Source organism: Passer domesticus, chromosome 5 (assembly GCF_036417665.1).
Source record: "Passer domesticus isolate bPasDom1 chromosome 5, bPasDom1.hap1, whole genome shotgun sequence".
Lineage (NCBI taxonomy): Eukaryota > Metazoa > Chordata > Aves > Passeriformes > Passeridae > Passer > Passer domesticus.
This window is the reverse complement of record NC_087478.1, coordinates 51837663-51859426: the sequence shown is the minus strand read 5'-3', so window position 1 is coordinate 51859426 and position 21764 is coordinate 51837663. Positions and strand designations below refer to the sequence as shown.

Here is a 21764-nt window from a genome sequence, read left to right as displayed (position 1 = left end):
TTTACCCACGTACATCACAGGGGATGCAATTTTTTTGGTTTATGCTCAGAGTGAGTGAGTAATGACATCCAATAATGATAACCAGTTACATTCACAGTTGCAGAGTTTTCTTTTCATCCAAGAAGGGCTTGAAGGAGGTTGAAGTACAGCACGAAATCCTTCTCCCTGATGAATTCCTTGTGAGCAATGCATAACCCAAAACGAGGCCTATCACAGGTTCCCTGAGACGAAATTTACATAATAAAATGCCAGACAGAATGGAGGAATACTTTGTTTTACTGAAACACTGGTACAAAACTCTCAAAGTGTACACAGAAAAAAAACCTGCAGTTGAAAAGGATGGTTAGTCTCTGCCCTGGATGCAAAAGCACTGCACAGTCCAGCCTAAAGGCCCTCATTCCTCCCAGGCTGGGCTGACACAATGGCAACCAAGTTGTATCAGGTGGTGCTCAAGAGTGATGAGCTGTCTCCAAGGCACAAGAGATGGTGGCCTTTTGAAAAATTGGCACCGTCCCTTCAAAGTGTGACTGAAGCCATGGAAGAGGACATTCATTTTAAGAGCAATTTTCCTGAGATGGTTATACCCACAAAAGGAATGGCTGAGCACAGTGCTGGAGCTGTGTTCCACCTCAGCTCTCTCCCTGTCGCTGCACCACAGACTTTCTGGATGAGCCTCAGGGAAACCACTCACCCTCCTGGAAGCCCAAAGCATGGCTGTAACAACTGGCTCCTACAAGAATTGGAGCTTAAACCCACAGATCATCATGTAATTGTCTCACCTCCTTTTAGTGCCCTGAAGAGAATAAAAACATGACAAAGGAAGTAGAATGAAGGATGCTATTGCTCATGTATAGTCCTGATTAAAAAGGTATCTTCCCAAGAGGGCAATGTGAACCTCTCTCAGTTACACCCCTACACAAGTCAGCTAAGCTTGTATTGCCTCCAGCAGGTATTTACAGGAATTTTCCAGATTCCAGGCCACATGGCGTTAGAGTACATACCAGATGGGAAGGCTGCACTCTCCCCTCTTCTCCTCCCAAAGGCTACTTTATTTCCCCACACCAAAACAACAGCCCTCAGCTCTGCCCTGTGGAATCCACTGCACCAGCCATCCCCAGGCATCTCCAGGCACCCTCACTCCTCCCTCCTGAGCTGCACTCTGCTGGGGAAGCCATAATGTTTGATTTGTTCGGAGTGGCAAAAATATGCAAATAAGTGACAGCTCTGAACACGTGCCTTGGAAGCTATTTCTTTAACAAATGCTTTGCTTTCTTCCCGTCAGACTTGTGTGCAAAGGACTCAACCTTTTTGTGTCAACAACAAAGCACCATTTAACAAAAATAAACATTTGCTTAGTTAACACACAGCTCAAAAAAGTATTTCTACCCAACCCTTATTGCTGTATTTTGTGATTTAAAAAATATTTGCATTCATTTTTAAAGTAACGCTTGTACCTCAAATAAAAGGAGATATTTTCCAACATCAGGCATTTAATAGAGATTAGAAATACCATCAGAGATCAAATGGCTTATTGTGTACAGGAAGCATGATATGAAAGCTTTGAGATCTCCATCAACAGCAGGACCCCAATTTTTCTGATCTACCAAGGAATACCTAATTGTAGTCCCTGAACTTGGTATCTTTTCACAGGAACAATAAATCATTATGTTTTAAAGCCTAATGTCCCTTAACTAGTGTCTTTATTCTGAAGCTGTGCTGCTCAAGGCCAAACACGCTGACTCAGCTCCACAGCCCAGCCAGACATTAAGATAATTGCAAGTCCCTCAAGCCGCCAGACCTCAGAACAAAGACACTGCTCCAGCCTTAAGTCATCCCACATGTGGCCACTGCACCAGAGCTGCTGAGGGGCCCTGGGATCACCAGCATTCCCCAGGAAGGTGCAGCAGACCCTCCCCTTCAGCAGGCTGCTTCCCAGGGCTCTCAGGCACCATGCTGAAGGGGTGGTGAGGTGAAGTGGGAAAGGCTGACAGTGAGAAGGGAAGGCTGAGGAGGAATCCAGAAATTAACAGTTACATTAGGAGCATGTTAAACTCAGCAATCTCAGCTGCAGTTTTCTTAACACTTATAAAAAACAAGACCTGCATTTATTTTGGGATTTTCGTATTCACCTACAACTGGCCAGGATGGTTTCGCACAGGCCAGCCATGCCAGCCCCTTGTCCCACAACTGCTCTGTGACTGGATTTTTTTCAAGTGAAAGGAACCACCCATTAAAGTATTTTATTGTCTCCTCCATTGGTAAGGATAGAGCCTGGAAAAGTCCATACTTGAGCAAGACCCAGGACTTCCATCACATCATGGACCAATGGCAGCTTTAAGGACTGATGGTTCATAAACCATCAGAGCTAAGGAAGTTCCATCCGTCTTTGGAGAGCTGAGGGAAACAATGAGCTTATACCATGCAATAGTTTAACAGACTGAATCGAGGATTGGCCCATGGTCTGTATTTGAAAACAGAGAAATTACAGAGCTCAAATAAGAGTACAAGAACCATGGAAGATCAAGGGGTGGTTACAACCTTGTCCCCTCCATGCCTTGCAGCACACAGCAAAGGTTACAGGAGGGCCTCCATGTCTACTGAACATCTGGCATTTTTGGTGTGGGTCCAGGATGTTTGAGGGGTATGGCCAGACACAGTACACACACAGAGTACCTCACCCAGCCTTTGAGCATTCAAAGGTCTAGGATCCCCTAATTTATACAACATACTATGCTGCCTGTGAAGACACGGTGATAAAATATATTCTGTTTAAAAGTAGATACTTCTCAAATCATAACTTGCAGATGCTTGAAGTCTTTCATGTGGGTAAGACAAATGAGAGCCATAGAGACTGATTTTGTAGCCAGGGAGTACAGGAAGCAACAGCAGGAGAACACTATTGAAAGCCTGGATACACTTATGGCTTTAATGAATTGGTCATCAAATATAACAACACACATATGTGGATTTTACCTTGCTTTGTAGTTCGCTCCCCGCCCTTTGTAGTTCCTCCCCCAGCTATTCCCCATATATCTAGCAAAGTGAAAATTATTTTGAGTTTAGTTTATTAAATGGACACACATGGTACTCACATCTGCTGGAAGATATTTGAGGGGAACACTGACAAATATCATTTACATATTTAGTTGGAGACCTTTTCATCTGAGACATTTCCTGTGACATATCAACTATCCTAAGTAAATCGACCCATCAGTGCTAATGACACGAGGTTTTTCTATAAAGTGTCTGGTGCACACCTGGGCAATTTAGGGACAAATTCTGACTTATGGAGGAGGCAAGAAGGACATGCTCTTGTAGGTCAGAGATTCCCATGCCAACGTGCCCATCACTGGTGGCGTGCAAACCCCAAGATGGGAACTGGCTGCAGGCTCCAGCCTAACCCAGGGTCAGGAGCTGCTGAGGCTCTGGCCAGCACTCTGAGGAGCCACCAGTGGCTTTTGCTATCCGTGCTGTGAGCTCCTATCCCACCCCAAGCCTGGAGGCAAACCTGCACCTCTGGCTTCAGAGAATCTTTCAGAGCTGTGGCAGAAAACTTTGTTTGGCCCTGCTTTTTAGAGGAAAACATACAAGACAACAGTAAGGAGAACAGTGCTCTGCACAGCAAGAGGAGGTGCTTTGACATCAGCATCCCAGTTCATGTAGATACATGATAGTTCATGTAGTACATTAGTGTGTACAGGAGGCAGACTAGAACCAGGCAGATGCCCATGTCAAACCAAAGGTCATCAGCCAGTTTCCAAATGCCTGGTACGTAGCTTTTGGAAACTTGTCCCATAGGCTCTACATTTGGATGCTTATGGCTCTACACATGTTCACCTGCTGGCGTTCAGAGCTGATATATCCAGAGCTAGTTTTCAACCCACACATTTGTCATTCTTCCTTGGGACTGCTGTGGCCACTGTGTGCCTCCTCCTAATTCCTCACTCCAGCAGAGACTCTCTAGTTACTTATTTACCAGACAAAACACAGACTAACTACAATTACAGTTCTGTAAAGAATAAACAATTGTTCATAAGAACGGCACATTCCACATGGTTTTATTCAACATGTATGACCCTGAACTACAATATATACAATAACTGTCTCCACATGGCAAATCCACACTGTGGTTCCTAAAAATTAATAATAATTTTTAGAACACATGCCACTAAAAAATGCAGTACATTTTAGCAATATCTAATGGAAGACTTTGTACAAGCAATTTCCATTCTCTTGTGTTCTCTAGCACATGGTGCTGTGAAACCATTTGTAAAAACACTTAGGCAATTTATAGTGTTTTTAGCTGAAAGCTGCATTAAAAACATTGGCTCAAATTCTGTTGTGAAATTTCACATGTAGAGAGAATCATACTATGTATGCATCAAGCCCTGTGCATTAGCCTAACTTTCCCATATTAACCTTTCCAGAAAGGAATAAACTGAGACACAGGGAAGTTAATTATCTGCCCAAAATTGCTCAATCCCATGCAGGAGAAAAAAAATAAGGCAACAGTCTCTTGGAAACTTGTAATTGTTTCACCTGTAAGGAAGTGCAACATCATTGAGAGAATTTCACTTGATCTTTACTCAAAGCTCAAAGAACATGCTGTTCTTTAATTTAATAAAAGACTTGACAAACAAATATATTCAGATGACCCCTTACTGGCTAGTCATTAATTCAGACTTTCATACCATTGACCCATACTTCCCTGAACAAATCTGCTTCTCCCACAGAAATTCTCAGTGCAGAAAACCAGTAATCTGTTCTAGTGTCTTTCTCCTGATGACCTTCATGCTGTAATCAGTTATTTCTGTCTGCACCCCTTAATGTTAAGGTCTTCTTTGGCATTTCAGTTATCCAAGTGTTTATATGAAGACTGCAGCAATTTGATACAACCAGGTAGTAACTCCTATGGTAATAAAGCCCACAATATTCACTGTGAATTACATTAGAATAATTCCAGTGGGTTTCTTTCCATTTGCTGCTTTTTTTTAAATCACAGTCTTGGAACACATCTAATAGTTAAGGGTGGAACAAATAACAAATTAACAGCAAAACTATTTTCAAGCCCATATACTCTTTCCAACTTCTATTCATTCCAGATCTAGAATTTCCATGCATGCAGAGGATGACCTGAGTTTCACTAACATGCCTTCAGCACCATGAAAACACTGTCCAGATTTAGTCACATTACGAGTCCCTAAAGGAACTCGGTTTGAACATCTTAAATAAATAATTAAATACATACATACAGACATACATACACGTGTAATATTTAGGTGATATGTTTTGCAAGAATCCCTTTTGCCCTGAAGAAGCTCAGGCCCCACGTGAGGGTAGCGTGGCAGGAGAGGTGCCCGCAGCAGCCACCACAGGCTGCACAGACCCTGCTGGCAGCTGCCAGCCGGGAGCAGGGAGCAAAGCCGCACGCCCCGCGCGGGTCACCGCGCTGGCACGCACAACAAAGCGGGAGCCAGCCGAGTACAAAAGGGCCAGGAATGGAGACCGAAGCTGGATGTCACACAGGGACAAAAGACCCGGGTAAAGAGAGAGACCAGGAGGCAGGACAGGCTGAGCTCTGCAAGAGGAGGGTGTCATCCACGAGATCCTGATGTTACATAGTCTACATGTTTGGACAAATCAGATACTTGGTTGTGCACTCAAAACTAGCTGAAACTTCTGTTGATTTTGGCTTTAAGTGGCAAGTTTTTCATTTCTCATGCATAAAATGGGGTAGTAATACAAGCCATTGTTATACAATTGAAATGTATTATTAGAGCTGTGGAAGCCACCTTCACAAATCAGGAACCTGCTAAGCGAAGTACTGTACAGACACTTTGCATCAAATCAGCATTGTGTAAATACTTATTCCCGTATCTGCCACAAAGGAAGATGTCTTAGTAAGAGCAACAAAGAACCTTAAAAGAAATAAACAGATTCTGTGTCAGATTTCGACCTTATCCTGCAGAAGATGCACACCAAGCAATGAAGATAAAAATCAACGTGAAGCAGTGAACCAAGCACTAACTGAAGAAATTCTTGGGGAAAAAAATGGAAATATATTATTAAGGATTAAAAAAAATCACATGTATCAGAGGGATACTCACATTTTCTGTTATATTGGTAGCACAGGTGAGAGAACAAATGTTTCACCTGGCTTTCATTGTCCTCAGTGACCCACAAGCACATCCTGTTACAAGGAACCCTTAAAAACCACACTCCAAAAAAATGGCTGTGTGGCAAACAAGGCCTTAATTACTGCCATGACAGAGATATCATTATTGATATTCACGTTTTGTCGTGATATGGAGAAATACAATCAGTAAAGCAAAAGCCCTCCTTTCATGTAATCTGTTGCTTTCCCGGTTTCAAAGACCCTGTGCAACCCTTCAAACTCATCAAGAAGCAGACCTGTTTCAAAGCAAAAATTTGCACTGCAGTAATAAATAAAAAAATTTGGTTGCTTTAAATTTTGAGGGTTTTTTACAGGATTTTGATCCAGAAACCAATTTCATTTGGCAACATCCTTCTACCTGCACTTATTATGCAAAAGAGATAAATAACACACAGCAGCCACCACACATAACATGCCTGTCCAAATATGCACCATGTGCCTGTTTTCATGTTGGGCTGCTGCTTGTCATCAATTCCCAAAATAATTAACTTTCTGGAAGAACGGCTGGAGGAGAATAGTGCTTCCTCCACCTGCTGGTGAGGAGGAAGAAACGATGTCGTGGCTCAGGCAGAAAGAGGGAGATGAAGGAGGAGGGGAGGCAGGCTCCTGCAGCTACTCCCCATCACCTCCCAAGTGCAGCCTAGGGAGAGAAAGGGAGACAAACTTCCTGGCTTTTGCAAACGGCAAACAGAAAAAGCCTATCAGTAATCTAAATTTGCATTCTAATGACTGTTTACTCCAGTAGAATCATTTACCCAAAGAAGAATCCAGCAGCATTTACCATCTTCATGCACCATGCACAGAATCAGGCAGAGGTGGTCAATACACACCTTAAATAAGGCTGAAATAAGTATAACTGTGGATTTCTTGGCTAACAAACATTGAATACACAACACGAACAAAAGTTCCGTTCTTTGGTTTAACATGTGCAAGATGACAAGTGGAAAAAACACCCACAGAAACATCAACATGAGTGTTACTTCACAGGCTTGAGATATCATCTCTTCATCCTTACACTTGCTAACAGGTGCCTTAATTTAAAATGTCGTAAGTTACAACTCTGTATACTGAGACAGCACTAATGAAGAAACCTTGCTGGCAAATTAGGCACCTCATACATCATATACTGGGCAATATTTTAACTGCTCCACGCAGCATGCAATACTGTCTGTAGTCACTGTGGTAATTAACGCACAAATTCATCTAAGTTGTTTCCAATAACTAACCAAATGTATCATACAATCTACCCTGGAGCTTTATGGCAGGAAACTTTATGATCATGTCCCACTGCATTACAAGGAAAGACAAAAAAGTTAAAGTTAAGAGGAATAACAACTCGAATAAACCTGTAACCTGCTAACACATGCCAAATACTACTTTCATTTAAGTCAACAGAAATCCTGCTATTGATTTCCAATGGCATAGGATTAAAGCACATCTGTACTTTGTGTTGAACTGTCTTCTCACCTTGGTTTTACTTTATTTACCCAAACCTGCTAGTTTATTTCATTTCTGAGCTCTGTTTATACAGATGACAACAAACCCAGAGTTTGTGCTTCACATTAAAAGCCTGGCTAATCACGCAAACCTCTTTATTAAATTCCATACAGCTAAAGAAATTCTTGACAGACAAGAGAAGTGGAAAGGCTAAAGAGGAGAATTGCTTGAACAAGACTGATGAATGGGAACACAAGGTCCAGCTTTGCAATCTGTTACCATTCAGCTTCAAACACCTGCTTACCACTGAGTAAAGAAAGCGATGATCAGCTAAACCAGAGTAACAGGGTAGGAAGCAAACCTGGACAAGAGCACCTTAGGACTCTTGCTGCCAGTTGCAATAGGATTGGCATTGGACGTGGTGCAATGGACAGTGTCAGCCACATCCCCTGCTCTGTGCATCCCCTGCTGGACACGGCAGCATCTGGTCCAACCTGCTCATGGACAGGGCAAACACTGCCCCTAATAATAACTGAGAAGATGAAAGGGAAGAGAAAGAGGGGTGGAAAAAACAAAGAAAAACTGCCCCTCTCTGATCAGTCATCTCCCATCAGTTCTCTTATCTCACCCATGGAAAGGAATCAGTGTTCACTGTAACAGCCAGACAAGGGAACTGTCAGAAAACAAGAAGCATTTTCCATTCACCAAGACCTGGCTGGATTCCTGACGACTAGCTTTTATTCTGCAAGCAGACAAACTGTGGATATTTTACATACACTCACAGATGTTACAGTTCAAACAGACACGTTACACCAGAGCTCGCCTGCAGACTAGTTAATAATTACGAAGTGCCACACGCCAAGGCTTGCATTACTCCAGTAAAAAAACACACCCTGGTAAGGACTTGTTCAGCTTCTACATACCAGCTGATACAGCGAGTGTTACATTTTTATTGCATTTAAGATTGCATAGGTATTCTAATTTTCACTCTCTCCATTTCAACATGCCATTAGCCATATAAATTTAGTTCAGACCATAACATCACAGTATCCTTTAACTGTGCAGCTGAAGGGCTTGACAGTTAGCGAAATATGGAAAGACCTAGTATATTTTTATGTTTTGTTAAGTTAGATGAGACACACATCTATCTACTCCACATCCTTTCCTCTGTGAGAGCTCTTTCCAAAGCCAAATCTCATGGTACATTACTGCCCCCCTTTTTTGTTAATTTCTCAACTCCTTGAAAAGAGATATTTTCAACCTATTTGCTTATTTACTATATTTTATAACGCAACTCAGAACTAATCTACTTTAAAAATAATAGTTAGCATATAATATAGCCCTGAAGCTTTTGTTAGCCTGAAGTTGTAAAACAGCCAAGACAGCAAACTTTAAAAATCATGGCCTTAGAGTGAGCATGTGCAGAGATGTCCATCTCTGGTTTCTCTTTAGCCAGCCTCCAAATGAGCTAATAAACTGAAAGCATATAAGATATGACTCTACAGCTTGGCTGGAACATTCATTTTCACTCTCGACACAAAGACATTGAGCTGCAAAGTGTTCCTTATTAAAGTCATAGCATCTGAAATTTCATTTTCTGTTTTACAGATCCTTCTGCCTCTGGGTGCATGGTGAGCTCCCCAGCAACCGAAACGGAAAGGTAAATGTAACATCACCAGGGAAATGCCTCACTTTTAGATGAAGTCTAGTGAAAACTCATACAGTGCACTTCAGGACAAAGAAAAAAACCTCTGTAGAAAACCCCCTATTTCTTTAACAGAACAATGCCTGCCTCTCATTCCCCTGCCCTCTGTGGATAGTTACGTATTTCTGGGAAGGAAAAATGACAATAATTCTGACTAACGTGAACATGGCTTCAGTCGCATTTCTGCAGCCGGCTGGAGCACTGAACCAGTGAGGAAATGCTGAAGCTGAGTTATTGCTGAACAATCCCCGGGCTGCTTGAAGTCTCAAGCCAGCCGACACCACTGAGCAGTGAAATGCATCATAAAAACCAAGGGGGTGGGCTGCAGTCCCTGCAATTTTTTTAGGTGTCAGCAAAGTTCAGCTCACAAAAGTATGAGCGAATCACAGCATTTTTAACCAGAGAAGCAAACGTTTTCCCTTCTGACAGTACTTTGTGAGCTGTGCTGGTTAGCCAGAGGATGTGACAGGTTTGTCCAAAACGTGAATTTCCACTGGGCAGAAAACTATTCATAGTGGACACGCATGTAAAAAAAAAAAAAGAAAAAAGAAAAAAAAAAAAAAAAGAAAAAAAAAAAAAGTCACCCAAATTTTCCAATAATAACACATCCCTCCAAAATGTACCAATGCACTAGTGCAGTGCCTCTGCCACCCCTCTCAGATACAAGTCTCTCTGCAGGGCTGGCACGCTGAACAAAGCCGCGGACCGCAGGCACGGGTGGGATGCAGAGCGGGTCCCGCCTCGGCACCGCCCGCCAGCCCGTACACAGGACGGGGCTCCTAAGGGGATGCACCCGGCCGGCTCTGCTCCGAAATCGGCGGTGGAATATGATCTTACATATACCTGTATATAAAAGAGAATATATAAGAGAAAGAGGCAGAGAGAAGCCGCTCTGTTGCCTTACCACTCTGCCAGAGAACCTCTCGATGGCCCGCTTGACTTTGCCATAGGTGCCTTTGCCCAAGGTCTCCTGCAGCTCGTAGCGATGCTTCAGGTTGTGCTTGTGGTGATGCCGTTTCACCCCCTGCTGCTTCCTCGCCGCCGTTACCTCCGGAGACGGAGCCGCCCGGACCGGCTCCTCCATGGCCGCCGCCGCCGCCTCGCCGCCGGGTGGGCCGGGGCCGCAGGAGGAGCAGCGGGGCTGCGCGGGGCTGGGGCTGCTGCTGCCGCGGGCGGCCGCCTCGGTGCCCTCCATGCCCGGCGGCGGGCGCGGTGTGAGCGCCCCGCCGGCCTCGCCGCCTCTGCCTCGGCCCCGCGCCCGCGCCGGCACCACGGGGCGCGGCGGGCGGGGCGGGCCGGGGGGCGGTGGCGGCGCCCCCGCTCTCCGCCCCTTCCCCGCCGCCCGCCCCGGCGGCGGCACCGCCGGCGTGGGGCGGCCCCTCCGCCCGGCCCGGCCCGGCCCGAGAGCCGCGGGTGGGGCGGGGGCGGCGGGGATCGCTGCTGCGGGCGCTGCTTTGTGCGCCGAGCGCACGGGGGATCGGCCGCGGCTCGCCCAGGCCGCTGGAAGGCGCCTCAGCGCGGCCGAGCCCCGGGCTGAGCCCCGCGGGGCTGGGCTGAGGCCAGGCGGAGCACCGGCCCCGCGGGGCTCGTGTGTGCACCTGCACGGACGGCGGGCAGGGGCTCGAGAGAGCCTGCACCAGATACAGGTCTGGAAAGATTTTCAGAAAACTTACTAATTTTCTCCATTCTCCATTCAGTGGGCGAGAGTTTCCTGTAGGGTTTCCATGTTGGTGGAGCTGGCAGAAAAACTCGGCACACCCAGGTGCCGCCTGTCCTTGGCATGGGCAGGCACTGTTTGCATGCTCCACAAGGTTTTTGCCAGTGAGAAACCTTCCTGGGCCCAGTCCTGCCGTGGTTGACTTGCAAATCTGTGCCAAGAGCTGAGGAACACCTTGTGTCTGCTTTCGGGATCTTTGAAGTACAAGGAATGCATTGGTTTTATGCTTTCTTCATTTTAAAGTAAGAATTATTTCTTTCAAAGACAGCTTGAAAACTTAAATCAACACAGATATACAAATTTTACCAAACTTAAGATGAATCATATATTCTCTTCAGAAAAGAAGCCATCTCCAAGTGCATAGCCAGAGAAGGCAGATGGTCACTTGTAGCAGAAATAGGAAATTTGCATAGGGTGGAATCACTCTGCCATTCTCCACTATGGCCATTTTTCTGGAACAATACACTTTCAAGTGAGAGCCCTGGTTCAGTGTCTCTTCCCCACTGACTGTTCTTAAGGCACAGATTACAGCTGGGGCTGTCTTCTCTGCAAAGATAACACACAGACCTTTTGAAATCCTGGCTTCCACTTTGTGGTCACAGCAATATCAAGGCGCAGAATTTCAGGAACCAATAGCCCCATCCCTCTGGTTTGCTGGGGGAGTGTTAGCACAGAAGCTAATCCATGTGCCAGACAGTTTTACTGGCTGGCTCCTGCAAAGGCTCAGGTCTGTCAAAGGCAACTAACTATGGAGTGTCAAGGTGATGGGGTGATACCCAGCCACCAGCTTTGGTGAGGATGCTTGTTTGGTTCCTCTAGCTCACTGGGCCTGTGTGTAAAGCTGGATTTCTGCAAGGTTTCTTCCTGAGACCGTGAACACACTGCCCTGAGGTTGCAGCCTTAGCTTCTCTGACTTGAACTTGAAAACAGAAGTTTTTCTGTAATTACATCACTACACCTTCATTTTAGGATCAGCAAAAGTGTCCAGCTGGCTCAAGGCAAGTCTGCCTAGTGCAGTACCCCGTTCCTGGCAGGAGTCAGCACCATGCCACAAGGCTTGAAAAAGACAGAAAGAATCCTGCAGCATTCAGAAGAAACATCTCCTATGCTGGCTTCTTGATCTTTGGAAGCCCGATATTGATTGAAGTCTGGGAGCATGAAATTGAACATCTCTTTCACGGGTGCTGCAGGAGCAGTTCGGGACTGGCTGGGGCAGCAGGGGAGTGTCCAGCTGTGGTTGTCAGATAGTCTGGAAGCTTCCTTCAGACTGAAACTCAGTATAGCCTGTATTCAGGCCCTTTATACCTCTTGAATAGCAGAAAAGCATGAATGTCCATGATGAAAAGAGGTTTCATTATGTTGTACTCATGAGCATTGTTAATATCCCTTCTAGCTGCTTGGAAGCATACATCATCATTTTCATGGAAATCATCAGTTTCAAGGAAATATGTCATAAATCATTGCTATATATTGGATTGTGACTGGAGAGATAGACAGCATAATAAATTACCAGAAACTCCAAAATTAAAACTGCTGAATTTGTAATGAATTAAGCTCAGGTACTAACTATGGAGCATAAGAAATACCACTTTTCCTTTTAAATTTCTGTGCTCTTAAATGTGAAGCCAGTGGGCATTGAGCAAATTAGATATGTAAATTGAAACTGGACAAAAGGAACTTTCTGTGCTCATGTGTAATAGTAATGATAATTGAAAATAATGATAAATATAGAAGTATACATATGTTTGAATGTATCACCAATGTACAGAGATGTTTCCTTTCAATTTTTAGCAATTCTGTGTAAATCATGTAGTGTTTCATTGTTTCTGAGATAAACATTTGGTAAGAATTTCAATTCTTTGAGTTTATAGACACCACTAGGGAATTCTTCATTTCTGACAGTATTATTTTACATAACTGCTTTTCCTTATTCACAAAAAGGAATTATCCTCCCATTGAAACCAACAGACTTTTGCTAGCCAGCTTCAAAGGAAAGAGGACGAGGCTCTAATTGGCAAAACAATATTGGAGGATATGTTGTACCAGATCTAAACTATATAGATTATCACAATAACAACAAAAAGCCATTTATTTCAGGCAGTGAGTCCTGAAGTCAGTGTGCATTGGAAAAATGATCTTAAAAGATTGCAACATGTGAGCAGCAAAAAATTATTATAACATTTAGTGCAATTTTAGGATTAATTTTACCATGAACTTTCAAAACAGCACAACTTATTTTCTGTCTGGCATAGAGACACTCAGGATAAAAAAGCCCACTGGCTTAATAGAACTCAGTCAAATATTTAGGACTCCTCAAAAAACTGACAGCTTCTATAATGAGACATGAATTTCATAAAGCTGATGTTAATTTATTCCATGTATTGGGCTAAATAAAAACAAAACACGACAAGATTTCAAAGATACTTGCTAAAATACTTAATTTACCAACTGAGGCCAGGTACTCTCTGTGCAAGTATCATGCATATGGCAGCTTGGTGAGATGGTATCACCTGTACTCAGACCTTTTGCTCTTGAGCATTCTCCAGTGTTTGTGAATTGTTTAACAGTGTTGTTATCACCCTTACACAGATTGGCTTCCAGGGGCTGTCAAAGAGCTGGCATATGTTCCTTGGCTGTTCCCTACACTGTAAGATAGAGGAAAGAGGAGAAATGAGTACTAAAGGGATTCCTGGATGCAGTGGACATGTGTTCTTGGATACTAATATGCTGCTCCCTTAGGTTTCAGTCCTCTCTGCTGAGCTCTATACAATTGAGTTGCTTTGACAGCTCATGTTTGATGATCAAGCTCAGTGTGGGTGTATGCATTTGCTGGACCAAGCTTTAGTGTTCAGCAATGTCCAGACTGCAAATCTAGAGATTATATGACTTTCAAATCATTGGAAGACACTGGTAGGTGAAACTGGAGGACGTTCTCTCAATGGAACTATCTCTTCTGCCTTAAGTACCTGCGTTTTGATCTGATGAAGTGAAAGCAAGTTAATGTGTTTCACTCAAGGACAGGGATTATCCTTTAGAAAGCAGTGCTGGCAGAGACAGCTGGCATCCATCTGGTTGCTGTGGCAGGTATCTGTATATTATCTACCCTGGCAGATCACATCCAATCCTTGTAATTGCATGCTTTATGAAAATTGCAGGAGTCAAAAAGTTCAGGATTAAGACAGTAATGCTGATTTTCTCTGTAGTGAGCCATATAAAAAAATTGCCTTGACAAGTAGTGGTCTTTTGAGGTGTGTTTTGTTTGCATCCAGAGATGTCAGTTCACTGTTAAAACAATACTTCAGTCAAGTAATGATCACTGACAGGGCCCACATTCAGAGGTTATAACATTAATCTAAATTCATGTGTCTCCTCTTGTTCTTTGATTGGTGCAAGAACTCTTGAGATGTCCATGCAGTAAGAAGAATAAAAACTGAGGTGAAATTAAGCCCTCTGAATCTGGATCCCGGACCCATTATAGAGCTTTATGAGCAGTGAAGAAACTGAGGAATACTTGTAATGTCTTTTTGGAGAGGACTCTGGAATTGAGACTGGAGTTCTTCATAAGACTATAAGACTTTGAATAGGAGAGGAGCTATATGTCCATAAAATACCTTTTAAAATTCCATTTCCAAGACTCAAGCTTTTGCTTCTGTGGCTTTTCCTGAGAATTTAGACCATTAATGTGTTATAAATTTTACCTGTAATACTGTTCCATTTCTTCTGCTGCTTGATATGTTTTATTGGGATATCCATAGCACAGAAGATAGCAGTCACCTGCTCAATTTACATCTCCAGATCTGAAAATTTGTTTATATCTGCACGTGTGCCTGTATGCTTATGTCACATGATTTTATCCATAAAAAATATGCTTTTCTACAGTCAACATTTCCTCAAAACTCCCCACTGTTATTGATAAACTGGGACCCTCAAAACCAGAGAAGTGAGAAGAAACTACCCGAACTGCACAGAAGACAAAACTGAAATGTAGTGGTTGAAGCACAACGTCTTTCTGTTGCACAGCTTTGCGAAGAACTGAGCACACACAATTCCTTCTCCTGTTGCTTTCCTATTTCTTATTCAGTTTAGTTGTTCTTTCAGTAAAACTCTGGGGTGTTACTTTATATTCATTTTATTAAATATATTAACAATACAATCCAAATTACTAGCTCCCTCCCTCTCCCTGCACATGAATCCTTTCAGGATTAAAATTCACATACAAGTTGCACCACTGTGAGCAGAGAATTGCATTCAGTGACGGTCAATGGATTGCACATTTCAACAATGCAGACTGCAAAAAAAAAAGACATTTAAAACAGAGCTGAGTCATTCAGCAGTACGCCCCCCTCCTCCCATTACTTCCCTTAGTTGCCCTCAGTTCTGTCCCTTCTGCCGTTTCTGGTTTTTTGCCCTTATTTTGAGAGACTGACTGACAGCATCGCTTTCCACCATCAGCCCATTAGGCTGTGTGCAGGCAGCCAGATCTGCCCCGGCCTGTGTCACCCACCACCAGCTGCCACACCAGGAGCAGCTGCTCTGGGCATAGCTTCTGCTTCTCTGAGGCATCACCACGAGTGGCCATCCCCAGCCACCATCGCTCAATTCCTCCTGCCCCAACTCGCCCACTGCAACAGTGCAGGAAAGCGAGGTGTCTTCCTGTTGGGGTTTGGTGGTGCAGCCACAGGCTCTTCCCCTGTAAACATAGGTGGTGTTCGGTGGTGCTTGTGGGTTGTGGCGGAAAAGGGTGGAGCTGTGCACTCCCGGGTTGGTTTGGGGCTGGGAGGCGGCTGGGGCAGAGAGAGGGGAGGGAAATGCAGCCGAGGTGGTGATGGAACGGGTGTCATCCTGCTGGGGGCTGCGCCAGGGAGCCGTGTGCCTCAGGGCCTTCGCTTGGAGATGTTTGTGTGGGAACATAATGGGGAAGCATGAACTTTTGCCATTGTGACCCCTTCATCCTGGATGACTCATGGATGAGATGGGGCAGATACATCCCTCCAGGACTCTGGGATTTCCTGCCCAGTCCAATTGAATGGAGATATCACAGCCACTGGGTAGATCCTACAAGGAGAGAGGTATTAGTCTTAGTTGTGGCTTCTGTGTAGGAAACCAAGAGTATGTTTTGCACATGACTTTTGTTTTGATGTTGAGGTCTGTGGATCTGTGTCTAGATTGTATCTCTCTTTTCATGCTGCTGTTTGACGCATAACCAGTTTTCTTCAAAATATAAGATTAAAGCTGCTCTAATAATATAGGAAATAAAAAAGACACAGGTAAGAGTATACACGTTTTTCTTAAATATACATAATTTTTAGAGCAAAGAAGATTAAGTACAAGATGTTTTGCTAGAAATCACGTTGCATGTGACACCAGTGAGTTACTGGATGTTCATACCTTTGGATACACCTGAGTGAACCTTTCCACAAGACTGTTACTGACTGGCAAATAGGAGGGATAATGACAGAAAATCTTGCCCAGTTACCAAAAATGTACCCATGACATTACTATGTCATGACATACAGTGTACCCCATCAGACAGAGCAGCAGTTGTTATATTTGACTGATAACATGCATCACTTCCCTTGGCAGTGTGGGTATGTAGTTCAAATTGAGTGGGCAAATGGGCACTGCGTGCCACCTGAGAGACAAATCTGTAGGGAATAGAAGACAGCATGGCTCTCTATTCCCTCCTTGCCCACGGGTGCTGCAGGCTGGCTAGTAACCTCCTTGCCCTCCACAGATAAAGGGGAGAAGGGACTGAATTATACCGTCTCAAAAGGAAGTGGTTTCCCCTCCTGGAGGTGTTCTAGGGGGCAGTGGACAACTCCATGCCCTTGCCACAGTCTCCTGGGATACAACCTGACATGGAGAAATCATCTTATCCTCTTCACTTTAAATTCCCACTGAAATACTGGAATTCATAGCTGTAAGACTGGCTGTATTTTTCCTTTACTGATCATTAATTTGTCAAAGTCAAAACAATACCAAATTAGAAAATAGATTCAGCACAGAGACTGCCAGCTTCCTTTAGCTTTATTTTGTTTACTTTTCATTTGTCTGCAGCCACTTCCTGGCTTTAGAAAATAGTGCTTTCTATGACTTGTAAAAAAATTAGGTCAAATAATAAAAAAATGTTAATGGCAACATAATAATTTTATGGCAAGTGATTAGAAAGATATAAACAGAATATTATGGCTTTAGGATGTGTACCAACAATCCAGCATGACTTTCACAGGAAAATGACATACCCAGAATTCTCAGGTAGTAAACTACAAAGAGTAGTTAAATGGAAAATGAATCTGTGTGTGTATAGGTGCCCAAGAACCAAATATAATTTTCTATTAGATCTTTTAAAAATCCCATTCGTTATGCCTGTTTGCTATCAGAGAGGACTCTTTAAATCAATAGCAAATTGGCTAAGTCACAAACTTGATCAAAGCCTCATTATGCATGAAAATTTCATTTTGCTGGCTAGGGAATCATGAGACGAAGGTTTTGTGACTCTCTGTGTTTCCTTTGTGCTTCTCATGAAGCATAAGAGGAATTGCAAGTTTCTAAAATCCCATAGGGGTATAGGGGAGCAGAGGATGCCAGCCCCTCATGCATTGTCATCCAAGAGTGACAGCCCCTCTGACTCCAGCACTGTCCTCACTGCTGGACCCACAGGAGGGTGAGTGTCAGGCCTGGGATGGAGGGCTTTAAGGGTTGGAGAACATGTTTTTGCCATGCTGACAGGTCATTTTCTTTGGAGCTGATGCTAGCTGGTCTGCATGACAGCCGCCCCCAGGCTTCTCCAGCCTGCACTGAAACCACAGTCAGTCACAGTTCAACAACCCCAAGAAGACAACACAGATCTTAAGATTCAGTCCCAACCTCCCAGGGAGAAGCAAGGCAACACATTGATGCCACCAGCTTGCCTGTGTCAATGAGAAGTGCCCAACATTTTGGGCAATGTTAGCTGTAGGAAAGAGCCACCCTCCCCAGCAAGTCCACAGAGGTTTGAGGAGATGCCTCCATCTCCTCTGTGATCTATGGCCAGTCAGAAAATCTGGCCCAGGGCCTAAAAACACTTTTAAACTTGTTTCTCCTTATCTCTCCTAAAGAACTAGAATACTCTTTGCTGCCTCCTAAGAATTATGCAGAAATAAATCTTCTTGGATCTGCAGAATGCTTTGCTAACAATTAGCAAATTATAAGACAGACACTAATTGTATTATAAGAAGGAAACAGATTTATTTTTAATGGAACAGGACAGTTATTTTCAAAGAGCACGTTTGAAGGTCTGTTACTAAGATGAAAAAAGTACTCAAATTTATTAAGAGGAGCAACATGACCTCTGCATACTTACCATTGCTTTAGCAAGACCAAATCCTTCTCATTTTACCTCAGCTTGTGCTAATCTCTGTGAGGGCTCCACACACAGGAGCCTTTGCCAGCACTGAATCTTATGAAGACGAGACCAGTTATGCTGCCTAGAATAAACCAGATGCTGCTGTAAAACAGATGGAGATTAGTTATCTTCTCCCTCCATATGCATCCCCCCTCATCATGGTACTGTCTGAACTCGTCTCTCATCCTTCTGTTTCCTTCCCTCAGTTCCCAGCCCGCTCTCACTTGTTGGGACAGATGCAGCAGGCTTGTTGAGGACATTTTATCCCTTAGAACCTAGACACAAAGCTCAATACCTTTGTCCCATCACCTTTCTGCCCTAGCTTGATAAAACAGAAAGGTTTCACCTTTCATCCCTGTGTACCAGCTGGCAATTACAAGTACACCTGGGGTATTCCAAGGAGATGAAGGGGTGTCATTGCCCAGCTTTCACTGGTTTTACACCAAGTGACACACATCCTCTGCTCCATGTCACTGCAGCATGAGCTCTTGAATCTGCTTGATTCTTGCTAGTGGTAGTGACAAAGAAAGATTAAGAGCTGGATCATCAGGAAAAGCAAGCATAGTGTGGGGCACATTCATTTTTAAATGGGTGAATTCTCCCAGGACACCATCTCTCCTCCAATTTTCAGCTTCATTGGAAATACATAGATCAAATGTCCAACAGAGGAAATTAATTGGCTGAGGTTGTAACTTTACACATGCATTCTTTGGAGAAATGCAGCAGCTAGATTTCTGAGATTTCAACCTGATCTCTGCAATGATGATACTCAAATGAGAAAAGAGAAAGGAAGAAAGGTGCTTCTTGCCACAGTTTTATCTCATGTGATCTCTGGTTACTGCTGATGAAAGAGAAGAAACCTGCTTTGCTTTAGAAAGCGAAGCAGACCCTTTCTGTAGCACCACCAAGTGGTTGAGCATCACTGGAAAATTCTGTCTGCAAAAACAGCCTCAGCAGTGCCTCACAGCAACGTTTTCCAACTACTTTACAGTCTTGTAAGAGTAAATATGATTTTTCTGTCAGTAAATCTGGATCTAAATTGGGATTGGCGTCACTGAAGCTGACCAGAGTGTGGGTGAAGACTCAAAGTTGCCAGGAGAAGACTGACAAAACCTTAATGCTTATCTGGTTTTTGTGTGGGTGAACAGATGTTTTGAGCTGTGAAAACCAGAGCTGGGATGTATTAGGACTGTTACAGGCACAGAGTGAGAGACAGGTCTTTCTTTGAGAGCTTTTTTCACTGGGAAATGGTATCAGGAATCAGTGGTACACAAGATGCTGTAATGCCTTTTTTAGCAGAATTTACTTTTCTTCTCCTGAAAAAAAAAAAAAAAATCTGTGTGACTTTATAAATCAGATTTTAACAAATATGAAGGGTGTATGATCACAAATAAATATGGGGGCTGATTCCTGGTGCCATGAAAGACTGTTGGTGTAAAATTGCCTTTTGCCAGTGATAAGTTATCAGTGAAACTCTTGTCATATGTCATAAGTTGTTGCTGCTCTACCTTCAAGGAGGGTTCCTTTGTCTTGAGTCTTCTAATGATGGAGAGAGGCCTATAACAGCTTGGTTGTTCAGGCTCTCTCCCACTACAAAGAAACTTCCAGGCAGAGGGATTGCCAGGATGTCCCTTGTAAAGCCTGGCTCCCAACACAGTTCTCAGGAGCAAAGAAGCATCTGCCTTAGGAGCCCAAGCCACTGGCTCCTGATCTGTTCTGGTCACAGAACCAATTTCTGACTTGGGGAAAGACTAAAAGTACCAGATCATCAGGCTGCATCCATGTAAAACGGATTTCAGCAGCTTTGAATGCAGGAGCAAAACCTTCGTGTCTGTGGTGATTAGCCTTAGAACGGCACATCATGTAATTCTCCTCTCAGCTGTCATCTCCTCCTTTAATTGCTGCGTTCATCAGTTGTAGGTTTCATTAGGTCTCAGCTGACGATCCCCAGTCATTTTCTGGCCAAAAAGCAGGACACTGAGGCTTGTGTTCATCACTGACCTTGTGCAGTGCCGTAGCAGCATCAGCTCCTTTCTACCTCCAGGAATGACAGGGACCAGAGGGATCTCTGCCCTTCACAGGGGCTGCCCAAGCGAAAAGAGCCCTAGGAGGAATAAAAGGCCACCTTCTTCTGTACCAGCTAATGCTTCTGTAATTAAAAAAGCAGGTGCTCGGTGGCCATTCTGTTTGCCTGCCTGCAAACTTGCAACACAGCCAGAGATGCCTGAGGTGCCGCTGTTTGGAAAAGCTGCAGAAGGATTCAGCGTTCCTAATGACAGAGATATGTTTTCAAAAACACATTTCTTAGCATGACAGGCAGAGATGAAAGGGACCTGAGGGGAAGCTTTGCAAAGCCTCGTTTCAAGAACAGCAGCTGCCAGTGGTATGATTATTGGACTTGTCCTCCAGTACAATACTGCAGACAAATAATGGGAATATTTTTGTTTGAAGAGAAGCACCAACACACCAGGACCCATCATAAGCAGGCTAGTGAGAGCTCAGTGTGGTTTTCAGAGGAGGTGATTATGCATAGCTGCCAGTGTTCAGGAGCAGTGGCTATTCAACACTCCTGAAAAGAAGGGCAGATTGGTCTTGAGGGAAGATTATCTGTTTTGCCTCAAGAGATAAATTGAGGCAAAACACATGGCAGAGTCTAATTTCCAAGGTATTATTATAATCATTAATAACTCTTGGTGCATGTGTTCCCTAATATACCAAACAGCAGCATGCATATATGAGTATATGAAAACAATAATATCTACGTACCATCTGTATGTACATATGCAAGCTCACATTGCTTTAACAGCTCTAGTAGGGATCCTGTCAACACTAACTATCAGTATTAAAAACCTTTTTATGTTTATCTTGATGCTTGAGGATCTAAAAGTCAAAGTTCACAAGGAGTTGAAATATTGTTCCTGTATAACTTTAAAAATATAATCACAGCAGAGCACTACATTCAAGCTGAAGTCAAGCTGACAGTTTTGGTACAGAGCTGGACACCCCATTGTAGCTCTGGCCATCTGCATGCACACTACACTTAAAATGGAAAAAAGCCTCTGGGGAAAACGAACCAAATTCACCATGTGTACAAGCAGGCATGATCCTTTGAGGTCTGTGGAATGTGTTTGTTTACACCAGTAATGGATTTAATCCAGAAACTGTTGTTCTTTATGAGACCTCACTTTTCTTTGTTTTTATGCCAGTGTAATTCCACTTTGTTAGGAATAATACTAATTTATATAAGTGGTGAAAATTTTTATTTTTTCTTTTCAGCACAGATGGTGGATGACAACTTTCATAGCCTGTTTCCTTTCCTAACCTACTGCAGGTGCTGTTCCCCTGA

The 21764-nt window shown here is 43.6% G+C and overlaps 1 protein-coding gene and 2 long non-coding RNA genes across 3 annotated transcripts in view; 2 read left to right on the top strand and 1 right to left on the bottom strand.

The window, feature by feature from the left end:
- The window catches only part of NUAK1 (NUAK family kinase 1), a 46467-nt gene extending 35846 nt beyond the window's left edge, over window positions 1-10621 (bottom strand). Inside the window, exon 1 of the mRNA XM_064420448.1 lies at window positions 10222-10621. Within this exon, the coding sequence (XP_064276518.1) occupies window positions 10222-10512 (291 nt within the window). The 5' untranslated portion in view covers window positions 10513-10621. The remainder of the gene's footprint in view (window positions 1-10221) is intronic.
- The window catches only part of LOC135300717 (uncharacterized), a 55641-nt gene that overhangs the window by 24503 nt on the left and 9374 nt on the right, over window positions 1-21764 (top strand). Inside the window, exon 3 of the long non-coding RNA XR_010362492.1 lies at window positions 9221-9272. This is a non-coding gene — a long non-coding RNA (uncharacterized LOC135300717). The remainder of the gene's footprint in view (window positions 1-9220; window positions 9273-21764) is intronic.
- On the top strand, window positions 10647-15187 carry LOC135300715 (uncharacterized). Its single transcript, XR_010362490.1, has 2 exons — window positions 10647-10963; window positions 12004-15187. It is a non-coding gene; the product is annotated as an uncharacterized LOC135300715 (long non-coding RNA).